This window comes from Argentina anserina, chromosome 4, assembly GCF_933775445.1.
Source record: "Argentina anserina chromosome 4, drPotAnse1.1, whole genome shotgun sequence".
NCBI lineage: Eukaryota > Viridiplantae > Streptophyta > Magnoliopsida > Rosales > Rosaceae > Argentina > Argentina anserina.
Genome location: NC_065875.1, coordinates 14,948,888 through 14,970,324, shown reverse-complemented (window position 1 = coordinate 14,970,324; position 21,437 = coordinate 14,948,888). Strand labels below are relative to the sequence as shown.

At 39.8% G+C, this 21,437-nt stretch overlaps 2 protein-coding genes across 2 annotated transcripts; one reads left to right on the top strand and one right to left on the bottom strand.

The window, feature by feature from the left end:
- The first annotated feature begins 7,917 nt into the window (after nt 1-7,917).
- On the top strand, nt 7,918-8,971 carry LOC126791460 (probable galacturonosyltransferase-like 4). The gene is given in 2 exon segments (XM_050517914.1): nt 7,918-8,696; nt 8,698-8,971. Coding segments are annotated over 2 exon segments (1,038 nt in total). The 5' UTR covers nt 7,918-7,932.
- Nucleotides 8,972-9,209: 238 nt separating this feature from the next.
- Nucleotides 9,210-13,776, bottom strand: LOC126791458 (AP-5 complex subunit mu). The gene is made up of 8 exons (XM_050517911.1): nt 13,661-13,776; nt 13,271-13,408; nt 12,498-12,824; nt 11,786-12,078; nt 10,757-11,652; nt 10,517-10,573; nt 10,066-10,113; nt 9,210-9,653 (listed from the first exon to the last, which is right to left on the bottom strand). The coding sequence occupies exons 1-8, from the start codon at nt 13,726-13,728 to the stop codon at nt 9,579-9,581; spliced, it is 1,902 nt and encodes a 633-aa protein (XP_050373868.1). The 5' UTR covers nt 13,729-13,776; the 3' UTR covers nt 9,210-9,578.
- Between the last annotated feature and the right edge of the window lie 7,661 nt (nt 13,777-21,437).

The window sequence follows — 21,437 nt, the reverse complement described above, 5'->3', positions numbered from 1 at the left end:
ATTTATTTCTATTCCAAACTTCGGAAAATCATATAAATAACTCAATAACCCAGAAAATTCCCTGAAAGTTCTACCGTAATAAATGGTAGTATTTTGAATTGGAAACTCTTTAATTATTTTATGTAAAGTTTGGTTGATTCCATGCTTCTGGAATTATAGAAATTGGTGAAGATTTTTAGACTCTGATGTGAAAATGGCTTTGTTAAGGTTGAGAAGTATTTAAGTTTTATGGATATAATTACAGAATAAGAGGTGGTGGAAGTTGAGCATACTTCTGTTCAGTTCAATTAAATTGGAGTGAAAAGAATTTGGTGGAACATGTTGGGTTATGTGAAAATAGTTTTGATTGTTCAATTGGAACCAAAGTTGGCTATTGTTGTAATGAGAGAAGAATTGGAAGGTGAAACATATGCTCATTTCAATTCGTATAATTGTATATGGGATTATAATCGTACATTTCAGCTTTGGTCAGTTTGGTTTGAAAAAAAATAAGGATTTGGTGTCCTTAGTAGTTTTGGGCACACCCAATATAATGTATGGCTGCTTTGGGTACTAATTAAATTTCCTTTTCATGAAGGAATTGTTGTAAGATCAAGTGTACGGTGTAAGCTATGAACTAGAATTATGCCCTTGAATACAGTGCATGACTGAAATTGTGCAAGTATGCTTCGGTGTTAAAATGGAGGATATGATGGCCATAAGTTTGACATGATTTTCATGTCCTTGTTGTACTATTCATTGAATATGAATATTGGTCGTATCTTATTATCAATTTGTATTCATTGAAAGCGTGTTTCCGCTTTGATTTGGTCAATGATGATTAATTCTCGGATTTGATGATTGATTAATCGTCGTGAGTATATACATTTGTAGTCAAGTTGTTAATGACTATTATGTTGGACTAGAGACTCCAGTTACCTAATGAACGGAAGTGGAAAGTTTGTGACTCACAAAGAACGAGGGAAAATATTAGAATCTAAGTAGGGGTTCATTATTTATCTCGATTAGAGCTTTCCATAATTTTATTTATAAAATGGTGCATGTTGTGGTTTGATTGTTTTAATACTTCATGTATCGACCGAATCGTGAGTGATTGTGATGGCTTGAGAGTGAGGGGGGCACTGATTTTCTTGGGTTCGATCCCCCAAATATCCGGAGGATTTAGTTACACCGGTTTGTGCGAGTTCTGATCTTATGAACGGACTTGAAACGTGTGTGTAGCTAGATAGTGGACGTTCTCGCTACGCTCACCTGTTTTATATGGATTTGAGGTAAAGTCGTATAGTGGGTCTATTGGACTGGCCATCAGGTGACATTCCGTTTTGGCTAGCCGTATTGAGAATCCATGCACCAATTCTTGAGTCAAGATGTTTATTACAGTTTGTCATTCATTCTTCCTTTAAATTGGTTTTACATTGGCATGCCAAACAATATTTTCAAAGCTAATCGAGAAACCATAAATCAGTGTGTCTGTAGGTACTGTGCACTAGTACGGGATCGTGGAGGATGGAGTATGGTGTGTGGTTCAGGTTCGTTAAATTGTTTCTTGGTTTTCATTGTAAATTTTATTTCTTTGTTCGTAATCTTTAGAACTTAATTAAAGCTAGTTTCTTATTTAGCTTTGTTGGTATTTCTTTCTTTCAGTTTATTATTTCAGAATATCAGTTATATCAAGTTCTAGACGGACAAATGTATTTTAAGAATAATGATTTTCATCTCAAAATTATTTTAAACTTTTGCTTTCTTAATCGGAAATTTTCTTTTACAAAATGCCTTTTTTTTTAAATGTAAATCAGGTTTCCAGTTTATGTTTTATCGATTTGCGGCACTGTGACGTACTTAAGCTGGTGAGATGAAGTTTAGAGCGTTACAATACATTTCATTTTCTAGATTTTCATTTACAATCGAATTAAAACCCGTCATACTCTTGGAAATGAAAAAGAAATTGTCCCAAACCCCAATCCTAGTGTATAAGGGAATGGCTCCCACAAAAAATAATTGAATGATATGACTCATCCTAGGTGTTAAAGATCTTGAAGCAAACAAGGCGTGTTATGAAGTTTTCAGTGGCTATTATGTCCCAAAGCCACATTTTGCTCCCACATGGTCACAAAAAAATATAGCACTCAAGTTGAGAAAATAGATAAGTTAGGCGGTCGTATCACTACCATGTGTTCAAATCGCCTATTTAGTACCCAACTCAAAGAGTAGATTCCATCACTAAGGTTTACATGCACTAATAATGTGCAAGTCCGCGTATGCTTATAAAGTTTTTACTCCGCTAATTTTTTGGAATATAAATTTTGGTAGTAATTTAATGAGTAATTATTTTGTGTACTCGGAACATCACGTGATATTATCATGTGATGTACTCAGCCAATTATATTACTCCATAGTGTAATAAACATGCATGCGGTGAAAGAGAAAAAAATTATTTAAATATGAGTACCCAATCAGTAACAAACACAGTAAAAAATAGACCAATAATATTAAAAAGATACGTCACGTAAACTATGTACGAGGTACATATAATAATTTTTCCTAATTTAAGTGGGCGGGAAGATATTCTAATCTCACCCAAGTGACCAGAAAGTACGATTCCGACCAAAATAACAAAGGTGACCAGCACAATATTACTCTAAAGTTTGTTTGGCACATACACAATATTCCAGTTCTCGAGCCCTTCGTCCAGACCAGACTGCAAGAGGACTCGAAGGATGGGAGGTGGAGTTAGAGAGAGAATAATGATATTTGAAATATACTAATCCGAAAACACGCCACATCATTCCTCTCATGCTTTCTTATTTTTCACAAAGCCTAGAAATCGAATCTCTCTCAATTGCTGCTAACCCCAGGCAAGCATGAAGCATCATTGATCTGCTGCGTGACTTGTTCCCTTTCATTCACTTGTTTTTTTGCTTCCTTGTCTTTGCCTCTCTGCTGTCGTATTCGCTTCCTTTTCAAAGCTCCATGATTCATAACAGAAGCAAAAGAGTTCTTCTTACGTATCAAAAAAAGAAAAAGAGTTCTTCTTATCCAATTTGGATGGCAGATCATGGTAAATTAGGGCTATGCTTTCCTAGTTCAGTGTATAGTTTTGCGTACGTATCTAAGGGCCGTATTAACTTCAATTTGTTTTGATATTAACTTTGGAGATGTAGTAAAGCATATCATGATGTTTTAAAAAAGTTGACAAAAATTTAACGATTTAAATCAGACAGATGAGAAATTCTCAGTTTGTTGAAAACTGGGTGGTTGAGCATATTCCCTTTAAATTATCGGCCTAGCAGCCTCTAACTAAAACTCTTCAAATATGTGATATGTTAATTTTAGTTAAGTGATGAAGTTATCGTAATAATATATTTGAGACAAATCATCGAGTCACGTATCCTAATTCTAAGAAGATTTACGCATAAAATTAAGAAAAACCATCGAACGACAAAATTAATGATGGAGTCACTGAAATGGCAGGGTAGGGCGGACTGGAGACCCTTAAGAGAAAGGGTAGTGGGGGGAGAGTTCCAAGAGAGATTCATGTAATTGAGAGACCCCATTCCCTAGAGGATATAGGATACAGAACTACCCAATGAAGCCATTGATAATAATTGTGACTTTGTGACTGTCTGAGTAAGCTAGCTAGATGGGGAGGATCAATCAGTAAGGCACTATAACTACACAGTCAGGCTGAGGCATGGAGATGAATGCAAGCAAGCATGGAGGCCATCATGTTCCCTCTGCTCCAAACCCTCTGTCCTCTCCAAAAGTTCCTATCATCATTAAGCTTTTGTTTACCCCAATTCCGACTCTCCCTCCCTGGTTCGAAAACCCAGTTGGATTTTACAGAGAAAAGATTTCCCTCCATTTTCATTGGAGGTCTAGGAAAGAAGGTAACAAATCCAATGGTATTTTATTACATCTTAAAATTATTAATTCTTTGCCTTGTCAAGATGTTTAATGATGTAACAAAGATCGTACGTAGTCTGTTTATCTCACCTATGAAATAATAAAACCACTTTGCATGGTGTGAGTACATGCATCTCAGGTTAAGTAAGTATCTTTTTTTAACATCATTTTTTTTCACCATTTAATAGATTTGAAAGAAATGGAAAGAAAGAAACTATCTAAAATAACATTCACTACGTACACTAATTTAGAAAGAAAATTCTTATATTCAATCAATTAAGGCTGCATGGCTTGAAGATGAGATTAGGCAAAAAGAATGTATTAATTTAGCTACCTATACTGTAACACAATCATTCCAATGTTGATATGCTATAAGTGGAATACGTTCCTAACGTGACATAAACATAAATTAATGCAATGTAAGCAGGATCTCAATCTGAACTCGATAGTACTCCATCGAAAAAAAAGGGTAGTATATTATTTGGACAAAGAGCCACATATATTTAATTAATTAGAATTCATACAGTGTAATATGTCACATCTTAGATATATAGAGCATCATTGTGACACCCCGGGACCTTTTCCGATACCAGAATGCAACAATATTCGCCATATCCCCGAATTAATAAGCAGCCGACACGTCGGCCGCCGACATGTCGACTACCAATCAACTCGAAGCAACAAGGCTGAATAAAAATATACCCACTGACAGTAAAAATGGGGAGCACAATAAAGCGATAATTTGAAGACAGTAATTTTGTCAGGGACATTTCGGTAATTTCACATATGCAACAAAAACCGGTAAAAGGTTAATCTAAAATGGTAAAAACCAGGGAGTTACCCTTACATCTCTGATCAAGGATTCCGACTTGGAATCTAGTTTCTAGGCAATCAAATCCAACATACACAACCAAAATAAGGATCACAACATCTTCAACAGTTCAAAATCAGAGGAATCAAAGTAAACGAAGTAGGATTGCTACCTCTAAAAGTCACCGATATGAAGTTGGAGCTTTTGCACTCCCCCGAGCTTGGCCTCGAGCTGCTGCTGCCAAACCAAGGCGTCTGCTGCTAGGTGCTCATCACGCTTGTCCCGTCACCTAGTTTCAAAGGTTGATATCGCTGGAGCTCGCAAGGTTACAGCGGAGGAGGACAGGGAAATCGGGAACGAAAATCCTCAAATTAGTATCAAAATAATGAAATCAAGGGTAGACGCGAGTTGGGTATGAGGAGAAGAGACTCGACTTACCAACACGAAGGGCGGAAAGCTCGCCGAAGTTTGGAATCTCGCCAGTGAGCTTTAGGGTACAATCTGCCCAATTTTCGATTTGGCAGAGATCCGGCTTGGATCTCACATGCAATTGGTGCGTGAGGAAGAGGAAAAGAAGTGGAACATTTTGATGGTAGCGGTGAGGCCTGGGTCGGCCGTTTTTTTTAGAGAGAGAGAGAGAGAGAGAGAGAGAGAGAGAGAGCCCGTGATAAATGGGCTTAGGCCCTTAAGTAGATCCAATCCAACTGCTGAGATCAGTCGATTTGATATTGACGATTTCGGATTTTAAAATGGGAAAATTTTCTAATACACGAAAACTTTAAAAATTCGTATGAATTGAATCGAGCGTCAGAAAAATATTTCACGAATACTTCCGCACTCGCAACAACGCATAGTTTAACACAAAATAGTAAACTAAAAAGTTGACATCTCAGAAAAATGTCAGCTAGCGTATTCTATATATAAATAATTGACGAAAAATTTCAGGTGCTCACAAGCATGCTATTTAAATATATTGAGATCTCATGATTTCTCATGATTTAAAAATTATTAATAACTTACACACTCTCAAAAGTCAAGACCTTACATATGTCAATGAGGTTTGAACTCCAGTCATAAATTTAAAAACTCAACTAAGGTCTCTTTTTAATGTTCTTTCAAGCAGTGTATAAATAAAAAAAGTTGATTAAAACTAGTAATCCATGCATCAACTTTCGTATTTGAATTTAACAAACTTTTTTTTAATGATGAATCATGTTAGTGATCCATGGCAACAACTCGATCATCTCTAAAACACAGCGAATGTTTTATCCGCCGAAGTGTTTGATTGAATGAGAAATGTGCATGAATTTCTGTGACCACTCTAAATCATTACTATACTTGAATTTAAATGCATTTACCTCTATATGTTTCTCAACCTAATGTTATCATTTGCCGACTCTGTTGTTACAGAACATGTTGCAGCACGTCAATCTCTTGCTTTAAGACCACTTAACCAATCTAGCATTAGTGAATTTAACCCAAAACAAGTCCTCAGACTTTTAAAGCCTAAGCTAGGTAACAACACGAGTCTCCATATTGATGTCCTTTGTTTTATGTCTTAAGCTAGTCAAAGCTGATACGGCTACACTGAAGACTTGATTAATAGTTAATGAGGTAGGATGAACCCTTAGCAGCAATATGGTAGCAATTTGACTTTGATGGCAGATTTGACGTTAACTCAATAGACTCGTTGTGACATTTAAGTTATTTGTTTGATAAAACTATTATTCATAAGGATTTGTATGTAGTGTTCTCGAAAAACAAGCCGTGTAAATGTAGTCCCATTCTCAAAATCGTCTTCCCTTTTGCAAAAACACGGGCGTTCGTAATACCCACAACTCACTCTGATTACTGGCAGTGCCGAACATAGAGGCTTTGAAAATGACCAAGTGTTGGGGATTAGCTCGTTGGGCAGAAGGGAGAAAAATAAAAAAGATGGAAGGGGCTCCATTTCAACCGCAGGGTCATCCACAGCTGTACTGGAAGTCCGAAGGTATAGAAGAAAGCATTCATTTAAGTTCAAATCCAAGATTGTTAGGAGATGAAGAAAGGTTTGCACCCTCAGATAGTGTTTAATGTGACAGAGTGGGAGATTGATGCACGTTATGATGACCAAGATACACCATGTCGGTTTCACTTGAAGGCAGGGCGCCAAATGGCTGAGAACCTCGGGCAGGTTGCCAAGTTTAGCGCAACGTTATGAGAAGGCGATCGATACCAACTCAGAAAGAGGAACCGTGAGTGGTACCTTGTTGTGGGTTTTTGATTTCAAACTCTTGTGTTTCTCATTTGCTTGTTATGTTTAACATGATGAAGATTTGATCTCATTTTTCCTCTTACTCTTTCTCTGCATTTTTATGAGTAAGATTCATGTGGTAATGGAATTGGAGTTGATGCTACTCGATGGCTTATGTTCAGTTTCCACATAATTGCAAATTTGCAATAATCTCATATTACTCGTTGTATCAAAAAAAAAAACGTGTAAATACTAGCAACTAGCAACTTGAGCCACATTCTAATTGATCGCCACAGGGCTTCATTATTTTTGCGGCAATGCTTCGTCCTTTGCCTCTATACATGAAATCTGTGGCTGGATGCATGGTCTCTCTCGTTTACCATAAGATGGCAGAAGCAAGTGATGAAACTAATGTTATTTTACAGAGGACATCTAACAATTACAATGAAGCTTGAACGTTTTGGGTTTCAAGGTGGAAAGAGATACTATGTATCATGATCATCTGCAGCTTTATGGTTTATAAAACTTAATTTACCAAACCAAACTGCCGGGTGTAGAACGAACAACTTTTGCTCGGAACATTTAGATTTCAGAATGCCCATTCTAGTGGTGCTATGCGATGTGATATCCCTTCTCAGACCAATGGAAGTCTAGAGATTGAGAACTATACACTAACAAGAAAATTAGAAGCACCAAAGTAACAAACCATCCATGGCTTTTCGGTAACACAAAATACTTGGACATATATTAGGAACGAAGAAGATTCTTCCTTTGTCTATTTTGGTTTCATGTCCTTAGTCCAACGTAATCCCGACCTTTTTTCTCTTCCTCACATACATTTAACCATTCATCCTCTCTTACCTATCCTCCCTGACTCCCCTCCCCGTGCATAACCCTCATTTCTAATGCATCCCAATGGCTTCCATGTCTGTAGAGAAATCCCGAGCAAGAACAGATCAAAGTCATCAAACACCTAGGCAGGATGGCCTTGTGGGGTGCTTTATCTCCCCACCTTCTACTCCTTGGCCTCCTGTCTGTCCTCCTCATTCACCCCAACGTGGGCATTCGCCTCAGCATTGTCCCTCGCCCCTCCCCGGACATGCCCGAATTTCATGAAGCCCCAGCTTTTCAAAACGGTGAGCAATGCGGATCGGAAAACACTGATAACATCCATGTAGCCATGACCCTTGACGCCAACTACCTCCGGGGCACAGTGGCTGCTGTCTTCTCTATGCTGCAACATTTCACCTGCCCTGAAAACCTCAAGTTCCATTTTCTATCAGCCCGCACTGCCCCGGAGCTCTTTTCGAGAATTAAGTCCACCTTCCCTTACTTGAGCTTCAAGACTTACGCCTTTGATTCAAATAGAGTTCGTGGGAAGATATCAAGGTCCATAAGACGAGCATTGGATCAACCTATGAACTATGCGAGAATTTACCTCGCTCATATTCTTCCAAGTGACATGAGACGTGTTATTTACTTGGATTTGGACCTCGTTGTGGTCGACGACATTGCAAAGCTATGGGAAGTAGACATGGAAGACAAGGTGGTGGCTGCATCAGAAAATTGCCAAGCAAACTTCACGCAATACTTCACAGATGCATTATGGTCCGACCCGGATCTGTCAAAGACATTCCGAGGAAGAAAGCCATGCAATTTTAACACAGAAGTGATGGTGGTGGATGTGGAAAAATGGAGAAAATGAGGGTATACAAAGAAAGTAGGAGGGTGGATGGCCCTGAAAAGAGAGGCTATACAATTTGGGGTCCCTGCCGCCATTTTTACTGGTTTTGGCTGGGAACATCAAGGCTGTAGACCACAGGTGGAACCAACATGGACTTGGTGGTGACAACCTTGAAGGAAGGTGCAGGAGACTTCACCCGGGTCCCATTAGCCTTCTTCATTGGAGTGGAAAGGGTAAGCCATGGTTGCGGTTGGATTCCACGAAACCATGCACTGCTCATCATCTTCGGGCACCATATGATCTCTACCATTCTTCGAAACGCTTCCTGGAAGAATAGAAAGACAGTGACTCGGGAAGAAAGAAGAGAGATGGAAACAGATTCAAGTTGTTTAACCAAAAGTATGATCTCCATGCCGTAAATGTTCCACATATATATGTTTATACACAATCAACCAAACAGTTCCTGACTAATTCGCTTTAGATTTGTAAATATTCCACAGGTATTTACCACCTCACTATGTTCAAATGCCATTTGAACCTGTTATCATGGGTCCCAAATGCCCAAATTTAAAGGAACAAAAAGAAATTGCAGATATTTCATAGCAACGGTATCAAATAATAGACTACACTAGCAAAGTCAATAAAGAAAAGCAAGCGATAAGCAGATTTCCAGCAAGATTTTTTTTGCTCATTTTACAATCACAAATGGAGTTACATGAATGAAGTCCCCTGAATAACTACAATGTCTGATAGCCATTTATCACGAATTGCTACATAAATCCATCTGTTCAAACTGTGGCCAGCCCATATATAGAAAATAATATGTTACCTGCATCAGACTTTGACATGATATACGGATGTGGTTTGTATGTAAGACAACAAAAACACTTCCCCCTCATCCCCAAATTTGCTTCTGGCATTCCTGACCTGCCAATATTTTTCTCCTATACTTTTGTAGCTGCTACAGAAAATGGGCATCTACCCAATGTATTCCACAAGATGTACTCCCCAGAAGTAACCTGTTTAGCGAAACGGATGAATAAATTGATCAACAAGTACAGATACAATGGAGGTCTGGAAATCATGTAAACAAGGAAATTTCTTGTAAGGATTTGAATTCTCTTTGGTAGAACAAGATATCAAAGTGTGTGACATTGCTATTATTACAAATAATATCAATAGTAATTGAGTATTATATCTGATTGACAAATTCTTACAATTTCCTAAAATGATGCAACACTAAATAATATAAACAGTGACTTCAGAAAAACCACTGATTTCACTCATTTCAGAAAACCACTGATTTCAGAAGAAGTGAGGACTTTTCTACAGAATATTTCCATGGTGTGCATATCATTACTACAGTGCTTTCTCTGCCACCAGACCCAAAAGTACACAAGCTTTGAAGAAAAAAAATCTAGTGAAACCTACCTGAGTAGAGGATTCCACCGGTGCTTTGACAGCTGGGTAAATGCTAACCTGCATGCACGAAAGATTAGTGGGTCAGCAAACAACCAAAATGCAATGCCGTTAAGTGTTGCACAAAAGATGAAATAAAAAACTGATAATGTGAGCTGTGCAGGTTGAGATATTAGAATATGACAAATTGAATATTTCTGATGTACGTCATAAAGCATGCACGCAAAATGAAAATTACGACAGTTTTTGCTCTGGAAATATAAGTTAAAAATGATGACAGTTTTTACTAAGTAAATATTAGTTAAAAAATAGGAGCTTCAGATTGTATAGGGTGTTGAACAGCATCTAAGAACCATAATAAGGAAAAGCAAATGCAACAAGAACCCGCCTATTCTTTCTTATCTCCGGGTTGCTGTAATGCCATGAGAGTCAAAATAAAGGTGACAATACAGTCAAAACTTACAGATTTCTGATCAATTGACATCCCAGACAATGATGCTCCAACAATTTTGAAGGACACCTGCAAGGCATAAACATGAGGGTTTAGGCCGTGCCTTTGTTAAATAATTATAGCTCTTCAATGAATTTGTGGACAGTTTAAGATACACAAATCCTTATAGCTAATTATGGGCTGAGGTGACATTCAGATCACAATTCACAACATTTCCAACTAAATTTGAGAAAGCAAAGAAAAAGAATATACATTGGCGTAGTTGTAAGCATGCCAGCAAAATGGCTCCTCCAGATCAGCAGGATGAAGATCCTTGGTCATTTTCTCCATTAAGAACTCCTCTATATTGACCATACTATTATTATTACCATCTGTCTCAAAATCACAATCTTCATCACTTATGCTTCCAAACGCCAAACTAGGAGGTGACATTTGGGGTTTCCATGGTGCAAACTGAACTTTACCCGGGAAAGTTGCCTCAATACTTTTCCCACTAAGACCCCTCCCACCCACTATAATCTTCCATTCAACAGAATGTTCTGTAGTTGAAACGATTCCAACTGAGGGAGTCCCATCAAAAGATACAACCCTTCTCCTCGGAAAAGGCATAGTTACAGTACAAAACTCCATTGTGAGAGGAGACTTGTAACCATCCAATAGCCGTAGTTTGAATAAGAAATCACCTTTATCCTCGGAAACCATAGACAATTGGTAAAATCCCTTTATGGGTGGACCAACACCACAAACTGCTTGGTAACGCATTAGAGCAAAATTACCTAATGGTGGTGAAAACATCACAGCCTGCTTATCAACACCTTGTTCTGGAACTTGAGCGCATGGATGAAATGATAAAACCTCAATCTTATCTGAGTTCAGCCCTATCAAGGGGAATGACACATCAGGTAGTCCTTCTAACTCTGCCCGGCAATTTACTTGTCCAGAAATTGATATACTATCTGGAATCTCATCTCGGTCGTACATAGCCGCATGGACAGTCTCATGAATAGAGAATAGAATCCTCTGCCTTCCTTTGTAAAGGTAAGGCTTCCATGCTGGTTGCTTGAGGTCTGAAGGAGGAAGATCTGATGACGAAAAGCCATTAGCCTTAATGGAAATGATATTGGGGAAGTTCAAATCCAACAGTGTTCCTGTATGTACAATACACAAGCACATAAGAGGCTAGGAAGAAAAAGGTTTCAGTAAGCTGATCCACTAATTTGCAACAGCAGCAATGATAATAGAGAAAACACGATGAGAAATACCATAATATAAAGTACGAACCAAATGGCATTGAACTACTTATGAAAGTTCGAAGAACATCTTTATCTAATGGCCTAGAACCAGTCTTGTTAGCATCTGATGTCACAGTTCCAGTCACAGCACTGCTGGCAGGGCTCGATGATGCAACTGGTGCAACTACAGGCTTTGCCCTCGAGGAAATGCTTGATATTCCTATGCTTCCAGTTAGTGAATCTAATAAACCTCCTACAGATGGAGATGCATTGACAACAACCTCAGGTTCCACCACTTCTCCGGTTATTATGTCACCAATTGTTTGTGCTGCCATGAATGCACTAAGAAAAGAAATACACGAATGACTTATTAATGTCTTCAGAAAACTCATGCATTCCATTTGCACGGTCAAAGCCCATATCACGAACATTCAAGTCTATTCCCTCTTATATATTGAGGAATAAAAATTTAGTCAAAGAAAGTAGAAAGAGAGACTCTTCATCGCAAAAATTCAAAGGAAGACACACATGAGACCAAGATCATTATTAGTTTACACGAAACATCAGGGCTACACTAATCCCAATATACATGGGCTTCACAACACTGCTAAGCTGAAAAGTTTGCTGATAGTTTCTAAGATCAGTTTGATGATGTGGGAAGGAGAAACAAAGTATATCGAAGGAGAAAAATATGGACAACACTTCAAACATGTTGCAGCCTTTTATCCTTTTAGAAAAACACAGCAAGTAACTTACCATACCCTGTGATGGACGGAAGATCAAGCAGTATGGAAGATATACTGTCCTCCACACCAACAACATTGCCACAATCAGATCTATAACATAATCTTGCAAATGCCTTCACATGCCTTGGCTCTACCAAAGGCAATACCAGGATGCAAAAATGGCCCTTTGTGTGCAAGACTAAAGGCCACAGCAGATTATTAACATCGTTATTGCCATCCCCTCCCTCTTCTTCGCTTATGTAAACTCCAATTATATGACGTGTAATTGGATCATCAACCCATGAATCTGAGCCTTTAGCCGACTGACTTACACGTATTCCACATCCACGAATAGAGCCTTCTCTGCACACAAAAGAAACATTACTAAAACTTGCTAAAAAAACAATTACTTTAAGAAAACTAAAAGGGCGACAAGAGTTCAAATGACCAAGTCACTTGTTTATCATCATATCCACATGAACCCCAAATCTATTTAGTTCGTCAGTGAATGTCAGATGAGGAAGCAAATATGCAATCATGAACTTGTTTGAACAAATATATACACCTTTTTTTAGCACATTTCTGATTCAGTCATTCAGTTAGGACGGTAGATATTAAGGCATAGCTCACAAATAACTTTTTCGAAACAAAAGCGGAGCTATCATAGTAATTCCTAATAAGTCAATCAGCTGGGCTAATCAAGATTACGGCATGTACATATAATGCAATACTAAAAAAAATCGAAGCTACATGAATCTTAGCAAATACATCCGAAAAATCGAAACAGAAGATAAAGCTGATGATCTGACCTGCTCTTTCTGTCCACAAATGCAGCAGCAAGCTCGGAATCACTAGGAAGTAGAGGATACACAGTGTCAGTATCAGTAGAGCTCTCCTTCTCGGTCTGGCAAGCTCCCCGCCACCGCTTCTCCACCACCGGAAACCTCCTGCGCGGCACAAAAACACACAATCAGATTCTCACAAACAAGTAAATGAAATTTTAGCACAGAAACGATTGAAATTCATCAAATCGGAGCTTAGGTTTAAGGCGACAGAAACAGTAACAAGTAAAATAGGCCAAAACGAGTCGAAATTGAACGAGCGGAGAAGAAGTTAGTGAATAGAATCAGAGAGAAGGTGTGTCTGTGTGTGTGAGAGAGAGAGAGAGAGAGAGAGAGAGAGAGAGGGAGGAGGGGGACCTGGAGAAGGCGACGGCGTCGAGGCCGTTGAGGATCCAGATGGCTCTGATGCTACTACCTTGGGGCATCGCTTTGCTTGCTTCTCTGAGAAACGAGAGAGAGAGAGCTCTGAGGGATGTGTAAATGTTGAAGTGCTCGATGCGCTGTCGTTTAACCCCTTATTTCTATTTTGTTTTTACCATGTGTGACCAAAACAATAATCCCTTTTTCTCATACAAAAAAAAAAACCAAAGAAGAATTAATAATTTACAACTCTGCACTGGAGTTAGATTTTGGATCACTTCCGTTTACCACATTCATATTTTCCTAAGAATGAGTCAGACAAAATGGTGTGATACGGTACTGAGTAAGATTCATTCATCAAAGAATCGAACAAAGTAGCATGAAACCGTGTGTAAATTTATATAACCCTTGGTGTTATTCGAGCGAGCGACCCTGAATTCTAAACTCCATGCTTCAATTTTGAGCCCCAATTGTCAATAGATTGTGCCGTTTTCCGACATTCTAGTTTTGTGCTTTCGTAGACCTAATTGTGGTAGTGGCCGCGATCTCGTCAAATGTTTTTCTTAAATTCATTTATAATCACATGATGTTAACTGTGTTATCAAACATGTAGTTTAATTTTTGTTGATCACTACTGTAGAACGAGAATCTGAAAACAAGCAAGAGAATGCAGACACGTGTACAAATAAATGTAATTTATTGAATATCAAGCGCGGGGTTACAATCTTTGGTGAACTCCTCTGATTCTATCTCCGTATGTGATTTGTCTCAAGGGTGACATGCACTTGATCTTGAGGATTTGAGTTTGATTTGGATTTGACTTGATGAAGAACGAGCGATTTGGCCGCTTGATGATTCTTCGTGGACTTGAGTTTGGATTGGATTTGGATTTGATGAAGAACGAGCGATTTGGCCGCTTGATGATTCTTCGTGGACTTGAGTTTGGATTGGATTTGGATTTGATGAAGAACGAGCGATTTGGCCGCTTGATGATTCTTCGTGGACTTGAGGTTGGATTTGGACTTGATGAAGAATGAGCGATTTGGCCGCTTGATGATTCTTCGTGGACTTGAGGTTGGATTTGGATTTGATGAAGAACGAGCGATTTGGCCGCTTGATGATTCTTCGTGGACTTGAGGTTGAATTTGGATTTGATGAAGAACGAGCGATTTGGCCGCTTGATGATTCTTCGTGGATTTGATGATCTTCGTGGACTTGAGAGACTTCGGGATTTGTCGAGAGTGATTCTTGCTCAAGTGATTTCTATCCTTCTTCTCCAAGTCTGGAAAATCCCCCCTTCTCTTCATTTTGAAGGGAGTATTTATAGTGTCAAGGTTTCTGTTTTGTAGAATATTTTAATGACACTAAAATAATAAATTTCTTTAATTGTATAATTAAATCAATATGTATCTTCCGATTTATTTAAAATTAGTTATTCTCATAACTAAATTAAACAGAAAATAATTGACTTAATTATAAATATTAAGAAATTTATTAATTTAATCAAATGTCCGATTTACCATTTTAAATCGTCAATGACATTCAATTTTCGATTTAAATCGGAATTACGTAGCTTTGATTACGATCATCCGTTTATTGTGCTGATACGAGTTTTATTCGGATCCGCACCAACTTTGTTGACTTTTGGCCACGTGTGCAATTTTGTCGGGCTCTTGGTCGGCTTAATCATTTAATGAAGATGATTTACTTCATTAAATTTCATGTGTCTACAAATGCCCCAACTTCAAGTCGTGCTGCAGACATGTCGCCGTCACGTGCCGAAAGTGCAGCTTGAAGTATGTACTTTAATTTGGAAAATTTGTGGAGCTAGCTTCTAGGACTCCGCAAATTTTGTAGTAATTTTCCTTATGACTTCTGAGATTTAGTTCGTCACAAAAGAAAATTACTGATTTTCCTGTCAATTTATTTGATTTGGTGTTGACTTGGCATGATTTGAGCATTTATTGATGATCATTGACAATTCATCTCTAGCATTTATTGCTCAGCAGTGTTGGCTTTTTTTTTCTTCTACCTGCATTAATGAGTTGCATTGATTGCTCAGCAATGTTGGCTTTTTTTTCTCTGCCTGCATTAATGAGCTGCATACTTGCTTATTTAATCTCCAGTAATCTTCTAGTTCAACACACAGGTATTTCATTCAACACAAGCTGTTCAGTTTTCATCTTTATTTTCAACTTTCCAACAACAGGAGGCCATGGATGTACGCTTTTTCTGCTAGATAACTTTGAACTTTGGGCGGCATCTTTACCCGGAGAATCTATATTTCCATATGAGGTTGGATAAACCTGTACAAGCCGGATTTCGATCGCTGGTCTTTGAGCTGGATCATGCTCCAAATGCATCAACCTTTTAGGCAGCAGGACATCTTCTGCCCTCTCCACATTCACATCTAACGTATACCGAGTGGGGGGGGACGATTGAAGTGAGCCCAGAGGTCTTCATCAAAGCCAGGGAGAAGCGCCTCGTCGTTTTCTGAGTCCTTGAGGCGGTGAAGAACCTCATTGTAGACCTGAAGCTTCTGGCGGTGTTGATGCGACTGTGACTGAGCCAGAGAAGACGACGGTTCGTTCGTCACTACTCTACTCATTCTAATTCCAGACCTGCAATATTACTTCCTATGCTCATCAATTAGATGCACCAATACCTCCCACCTTCAATATCTCTCTCTCCAACTTCCTGTATTTTATGTGCTAATAAATTACTCTCCTGCAGATGGTTCTATTTGTGAGGGAAGTAAGATATTTGAAGTGAAAAAAATGGGGCACGGATCTTAGGTGGGAGCAATGATTTTGATTCCCACATGATTTTGAAAATCATGTCCCCTGCTTTAATGTTTTGGAGAATCTTGCCTTGGGTTTTTCTGATGGTAATGAGTATGACCGGAAGTGTGGGCCAGCAATGAGGCAAAATTGTTTAGTTCTAGAACTACAAGATTCCTCTAAGGTGGCCTACTGGTAAAGATGTCATCTGGTCAACAAATGTGAAATTAACAGCTCTGTAAGCATGACAAAGAGGATGATGATGTTTTGGTTGCAAAGTCACGTGGTGAGGTCTGCTCGGCTCCAGCTCGGCTCGGCTCCAGATCGGCTGCGGCTCCTTTTTTAATGCTCTTTCTTTTTTGTAGGATTATGACAACAATTTGAGAGTCGTGATCGATCTAGCCATTTGACTGTTTTCGAAACGCGTTCATTTCTGGCGGATTTGAAGAACGTAAATGACCTAATCGCTTGACTGCTCTCATTTCATAGACTTGACAGCACTCAATAAAAGCGTTTTAGGCTTTACGCATCACATTCACCATGGTGGCTTTCAAGAGTTTGAAGAACGTAAACGACCTAATCGCTTGACTGCTCTCAATTCATAGACTTGACGGCAGTCAACAAAAGCGGATTAGACTTTACGCACCACATTCAACATGGAGGCTTTCAAGAGTTTGAAGAACGTAAACGACCTAATCGCTTGACTGCTCTCATTTCATAGACTTGACAGCAGTCAATAAAAGCGTTTTAGGCTTTACGCATCACATTCAACATGCGGCTTTCAAGAGTTTTCTTCACGATGCAAAACTTGTTGATCCGGAACAGAAGAAGTGCCCAAATCCGAGAAATTCCAGAACTGAGAGCCGGTTTTGAAGAACGTCGGAGCAGCTTCAAGTCAAAGAAGAAGTGTCAAATTCGAGAGATTCCAGAACTGAGAGCCAGCTTTGAAGAACGTCGGAGCAGCTTCAAGTCAAAGAAGAAGTGTCCAATCCGAGAGATTTCAGAACTGAGAGCCAGCTTTGAAGAACGTCGGAACAGCTTCAAGTCAAAGAAAAAGTGTCCAATCCGAGAGATTTCAGAACTGAGAGCCAGCTTTGAAGAACGTCGGAGCAACTTCAAGGGTTTGACCTGGATGTGACAAACTTGAATGATCAAGATTTGCTCCTTTCTTCTCCTTTTTTTTTCTTTCAATCAAACCCTTATATTTTTTTTGATGTGACTGAACTTAAGATTGTTATTCTCAAGCTGCCTACGTATCATTCTAAAGAAAGAATCAAGTCATCACGTAGTTCAAAGGTTTTTTTTGGTGCCTTGTGCAGTTTAAGCTCATGCAGGCGTGGAGCGTTTTTTTTTCTGTGTCTTATGCAGTTTAGGCTCGTGCAGACTTGGAGCGTACTTTGTTGTTGTTGTTTTTTGTGTCTTGTGCAGTTTAGGCTCGTGCGGACTTGGAGCATACTTTGTTTTTTTTTGGTGTCTTATGCAGTTTAGGCTCGTGCGGACTTGGAGCATACTTTGTTTTTTTTTTTGGTGTCTTGTGCAGTTTAGGCTCGTGCGGACTTGGAGCATACTTTGTTTTTTTTTTTTGTGTCTTGTGCAGTTTAGGCTCGTGCGGACTTGGAGCATACTTTGTTTTTTTTTTTGGTGTCTTATGCAGTTTAGGCTCGTGCGGACTTGGAGCATACTTTGTTTTTTTTTTTTGGTGTCTTGTGCAGTTTAGGCTCGTGCGGACTTGGAGCATTTTCTTTTTTTTTTCAAGCATAATACTTCTTCAAGAACTTGCCGTTGATGGGACCGATTCTCAAACCGTCTTCCACCACAATTTTGTAAGCTCCATTGGTGTAAACTTCTCTGACGACGTAAGGACCATCCCACTTTGACTTGAATTTGGAGCCAGACTTGTGCGTCATAATGATGGGTCTTCGAACAGCAAGGACTAAATCATCAACTTGAAATGACCGTGGTCGAACACCTTTGTTGAAAGCGTGTGACATCCGAGCTTGGTAGCATTCTAGGTGTTGTTGTGCGTCAAGCCTCTTCTCGTCCAAAGCTTCTAACTCTTGCAGGCGCAACTTGACATTTTCTTCATTTGTGAGACCTTCTTGCAAAGCGATTCTCAATGACGAGATTTCTTTCTCTAATGGTAACACGACTTCGTCACCATAGACGAGAGAATAAGGTGTAGCATTTGTGGCTTGCCCCCCGTCTTCAAGTTCTGGAGGAGCTTCGTCTACTTCAATTTCAACATCTTCATGATCGTCTTCCTCTACGGCATATGCTTCTGCCACCGTGATATGATAAGAGGTTTGGATAATGTTATCCTCATCGCCATTACCGAGGTTGGTATCTCCTTTTTGGCCAGTGAATATGATGGTATGTCGCTTCACTTTGAGTTGATCCGTGGAATTCACTTCCAACACACACTGCCTCCTCATGCGCGACGGGATAAGACTTCGGATTTCTTTGCTCTTCACTTGACTACAAGTCATTTTCTTCTTGCTTATTTGTTGTTCCTTATGTTCGCGCACCTCTTTTGTGAAATAGGACGATGCTTTTATTGGGTGAAAATAGAGTGGAACTGGCTCGAACGACCCGAATGTTACGGTAGTGCAACTGACTTCAGCAACGTCGTCAACATCCAACTCAATCCTCCCTTGCTTGGCGAGATTCATGATCAAATCCTTGAGAACAAAGCATTTCTCTATAGGGTGACTAACGAGGCGATGATATTTGCAATACTTCGGATTGTTGACTCGATGCATTTCTTCTGGACGCTTGCACTCCGGAAGATCTATTATCTTGTTTTCGAGTAGATCCTCTAACATGCTTGCCACATCAGAGTCTGGGAACGGGTATGTCTTTCGCTCCATTTCTTTCAACGTGCGTTTACTCCTATCGTAGGTTCGAGGAGGTTCCACCTTATTGAACTCCTTCTTATCCCGCGTAGAGATCTTAAATGGTGCAGTATTGATGACCATTGATTCTTGGGAAGGCTTCTTCACAACCTCGTCAAATCTGCTTCCGAAAACTTTATATGTTCGTTGGTCAACCAGGGACTCATTCTTTCTTTTATGACTTGCCAAGCTTAGCTCCATGTCGTGGGCTCGAGTAGCCAACTCTTCGAAAGAACGAGGCTTGATTCCTTGCAAGATGTATAGCAAATCAAAATGCATGCCTTGGATGCACATTTCAACGGCTGAAACCTCTAACAGTCGGTCCTTGCAATCAAGGCTAAGTGAGCGCCATCTATTGATGTAGCCGATCGCGGGTTCATCATTTCGTTGCTTCGTGTTAGTTAGCTCCATCATGCTCACCGTTCGCCTTGTACTATAGAATTGATTAAGGAACTCGCGCTCCATTTGGTCCCAACTGTCAACATACTCCGGCTCTAAATCTGTATACCACTCGAATGCATTTCCCTTCAACGAGCGAACAAACTGCTTGACAAGGTGATCGCCTTCTGTCCCGGCGTTACTGCAAGTCTCCACAAAGTGGGCGACATGTTGTTTTGGGTTCCCTTTACCTTCAAATTGTTGGAAATTTGGTGGCTGATACCCCCGCGGCATCCTTAAGCTGTCAATCCTCTTAGTGTAAGGTTTGGAATAAGTGAGGGAGTCACGAGAAGGACCTCCATATTGAGCCCGAATTGAGTTGGTGATGATGTCCTGTAATTGCCGGAGTGATAAGGAACCAAGCGAGTCGCCATCGTTCTTGGATGTTTCTCCCTTTTCATTTACTTTCCTCCTAACAGGCGACCCTTTGGTGGAGTTCTCATCATTGTGATCTTCCAACCTGGTATAGAGCTCAGCGATTTGCACATCCTTTTCTTCAACCGTCTGGGTGAGCTTTTCGACCATCTCCAATAGATTGGAGAGTTGTTCCTCGATTGTGGATGCCCCCGTCACCAAGACCTGCGCATTGTCAGAAGAGGATTCATGCGGCATGGGATGAAAGTTATCGCCATCTTCTTTGGGACTTCCATGGTATGACGCCGTGCTTGATTCGTCATCAGAGAAAACGTCTTCCAAGATAGGGCCGTCACCATGAACGGGTAGAGGAAATTGCTCATTTGGCTCTTTCTCCTTTGACACTTGCTTCTTTCCACTTTGAGAGGCATGCTTCATTGCTCCCAAGCTTTCCAAAGTGATGACTGGTTGACGAGGCTTGCTAGCAAGTGCCATGAACGTCGTGGGTTGAGCTCTGGCCACGCTCCGGGTGACAAGGGCAATCGGTTCACTCTTTGATTTTGATGATGTTTGTTTGGACTTCCTGACCGGCTCGGCCTCTCCGCTTGACCTCGCGGTTGTGGACTTGGATTTCTTCGTTAGGACGGCTTGGTTGTTCTTGGAAACCATCGCACCAACGGATTGAAGATTTCTTCGGAGAAGGAGATGAGAGGCCAAAAAAGTCCCACTGGGCGTGCCAATTTGTAGAACGAGAATCTGAAAACAAGCAAGAGAATGCAGACACGTGTACAAATAAATGTAATTTATTGAATATCAAGCGCGGGGTTACAATCTTTGGTGAACTCCTCTGATTCTATCTCCGTATGTGATTTGTCTCAAGGGTGACATGCACTTGATCTTGAGGATTTGAGTTTGATTTGGATTTGACTTGATGAAGAACGAGCGATTTGGCCGCTTGATGATTCTTCGTGGACTTGAGTTTGGATTGGATTTGGATTTGATGAAGAACGAGCGATTTGGCCGCTTGATGATTCTTCGTGGACTTGAGTTTGGATTGGATTTGGATTTGATGAAGAACGAGCGATTTGGCCGCTTGATGATTCTTCGTGGACTTGAGGTTGGATTTGGACTTGATGAAGAATGAGCGATTTGGCCGCTTGATGATTCTTCGTGGACTTGAGGTTGGATTTGGATTTGATGAAGAACGAGCGATTTGGCCGCTTGATGATTCTTCGTGGACTTGAGGTTGAATTTGGATTTGATGAAGAACGAGCGATTTGGCCGCTTGATGATTCTTCGTGGATTTGATGA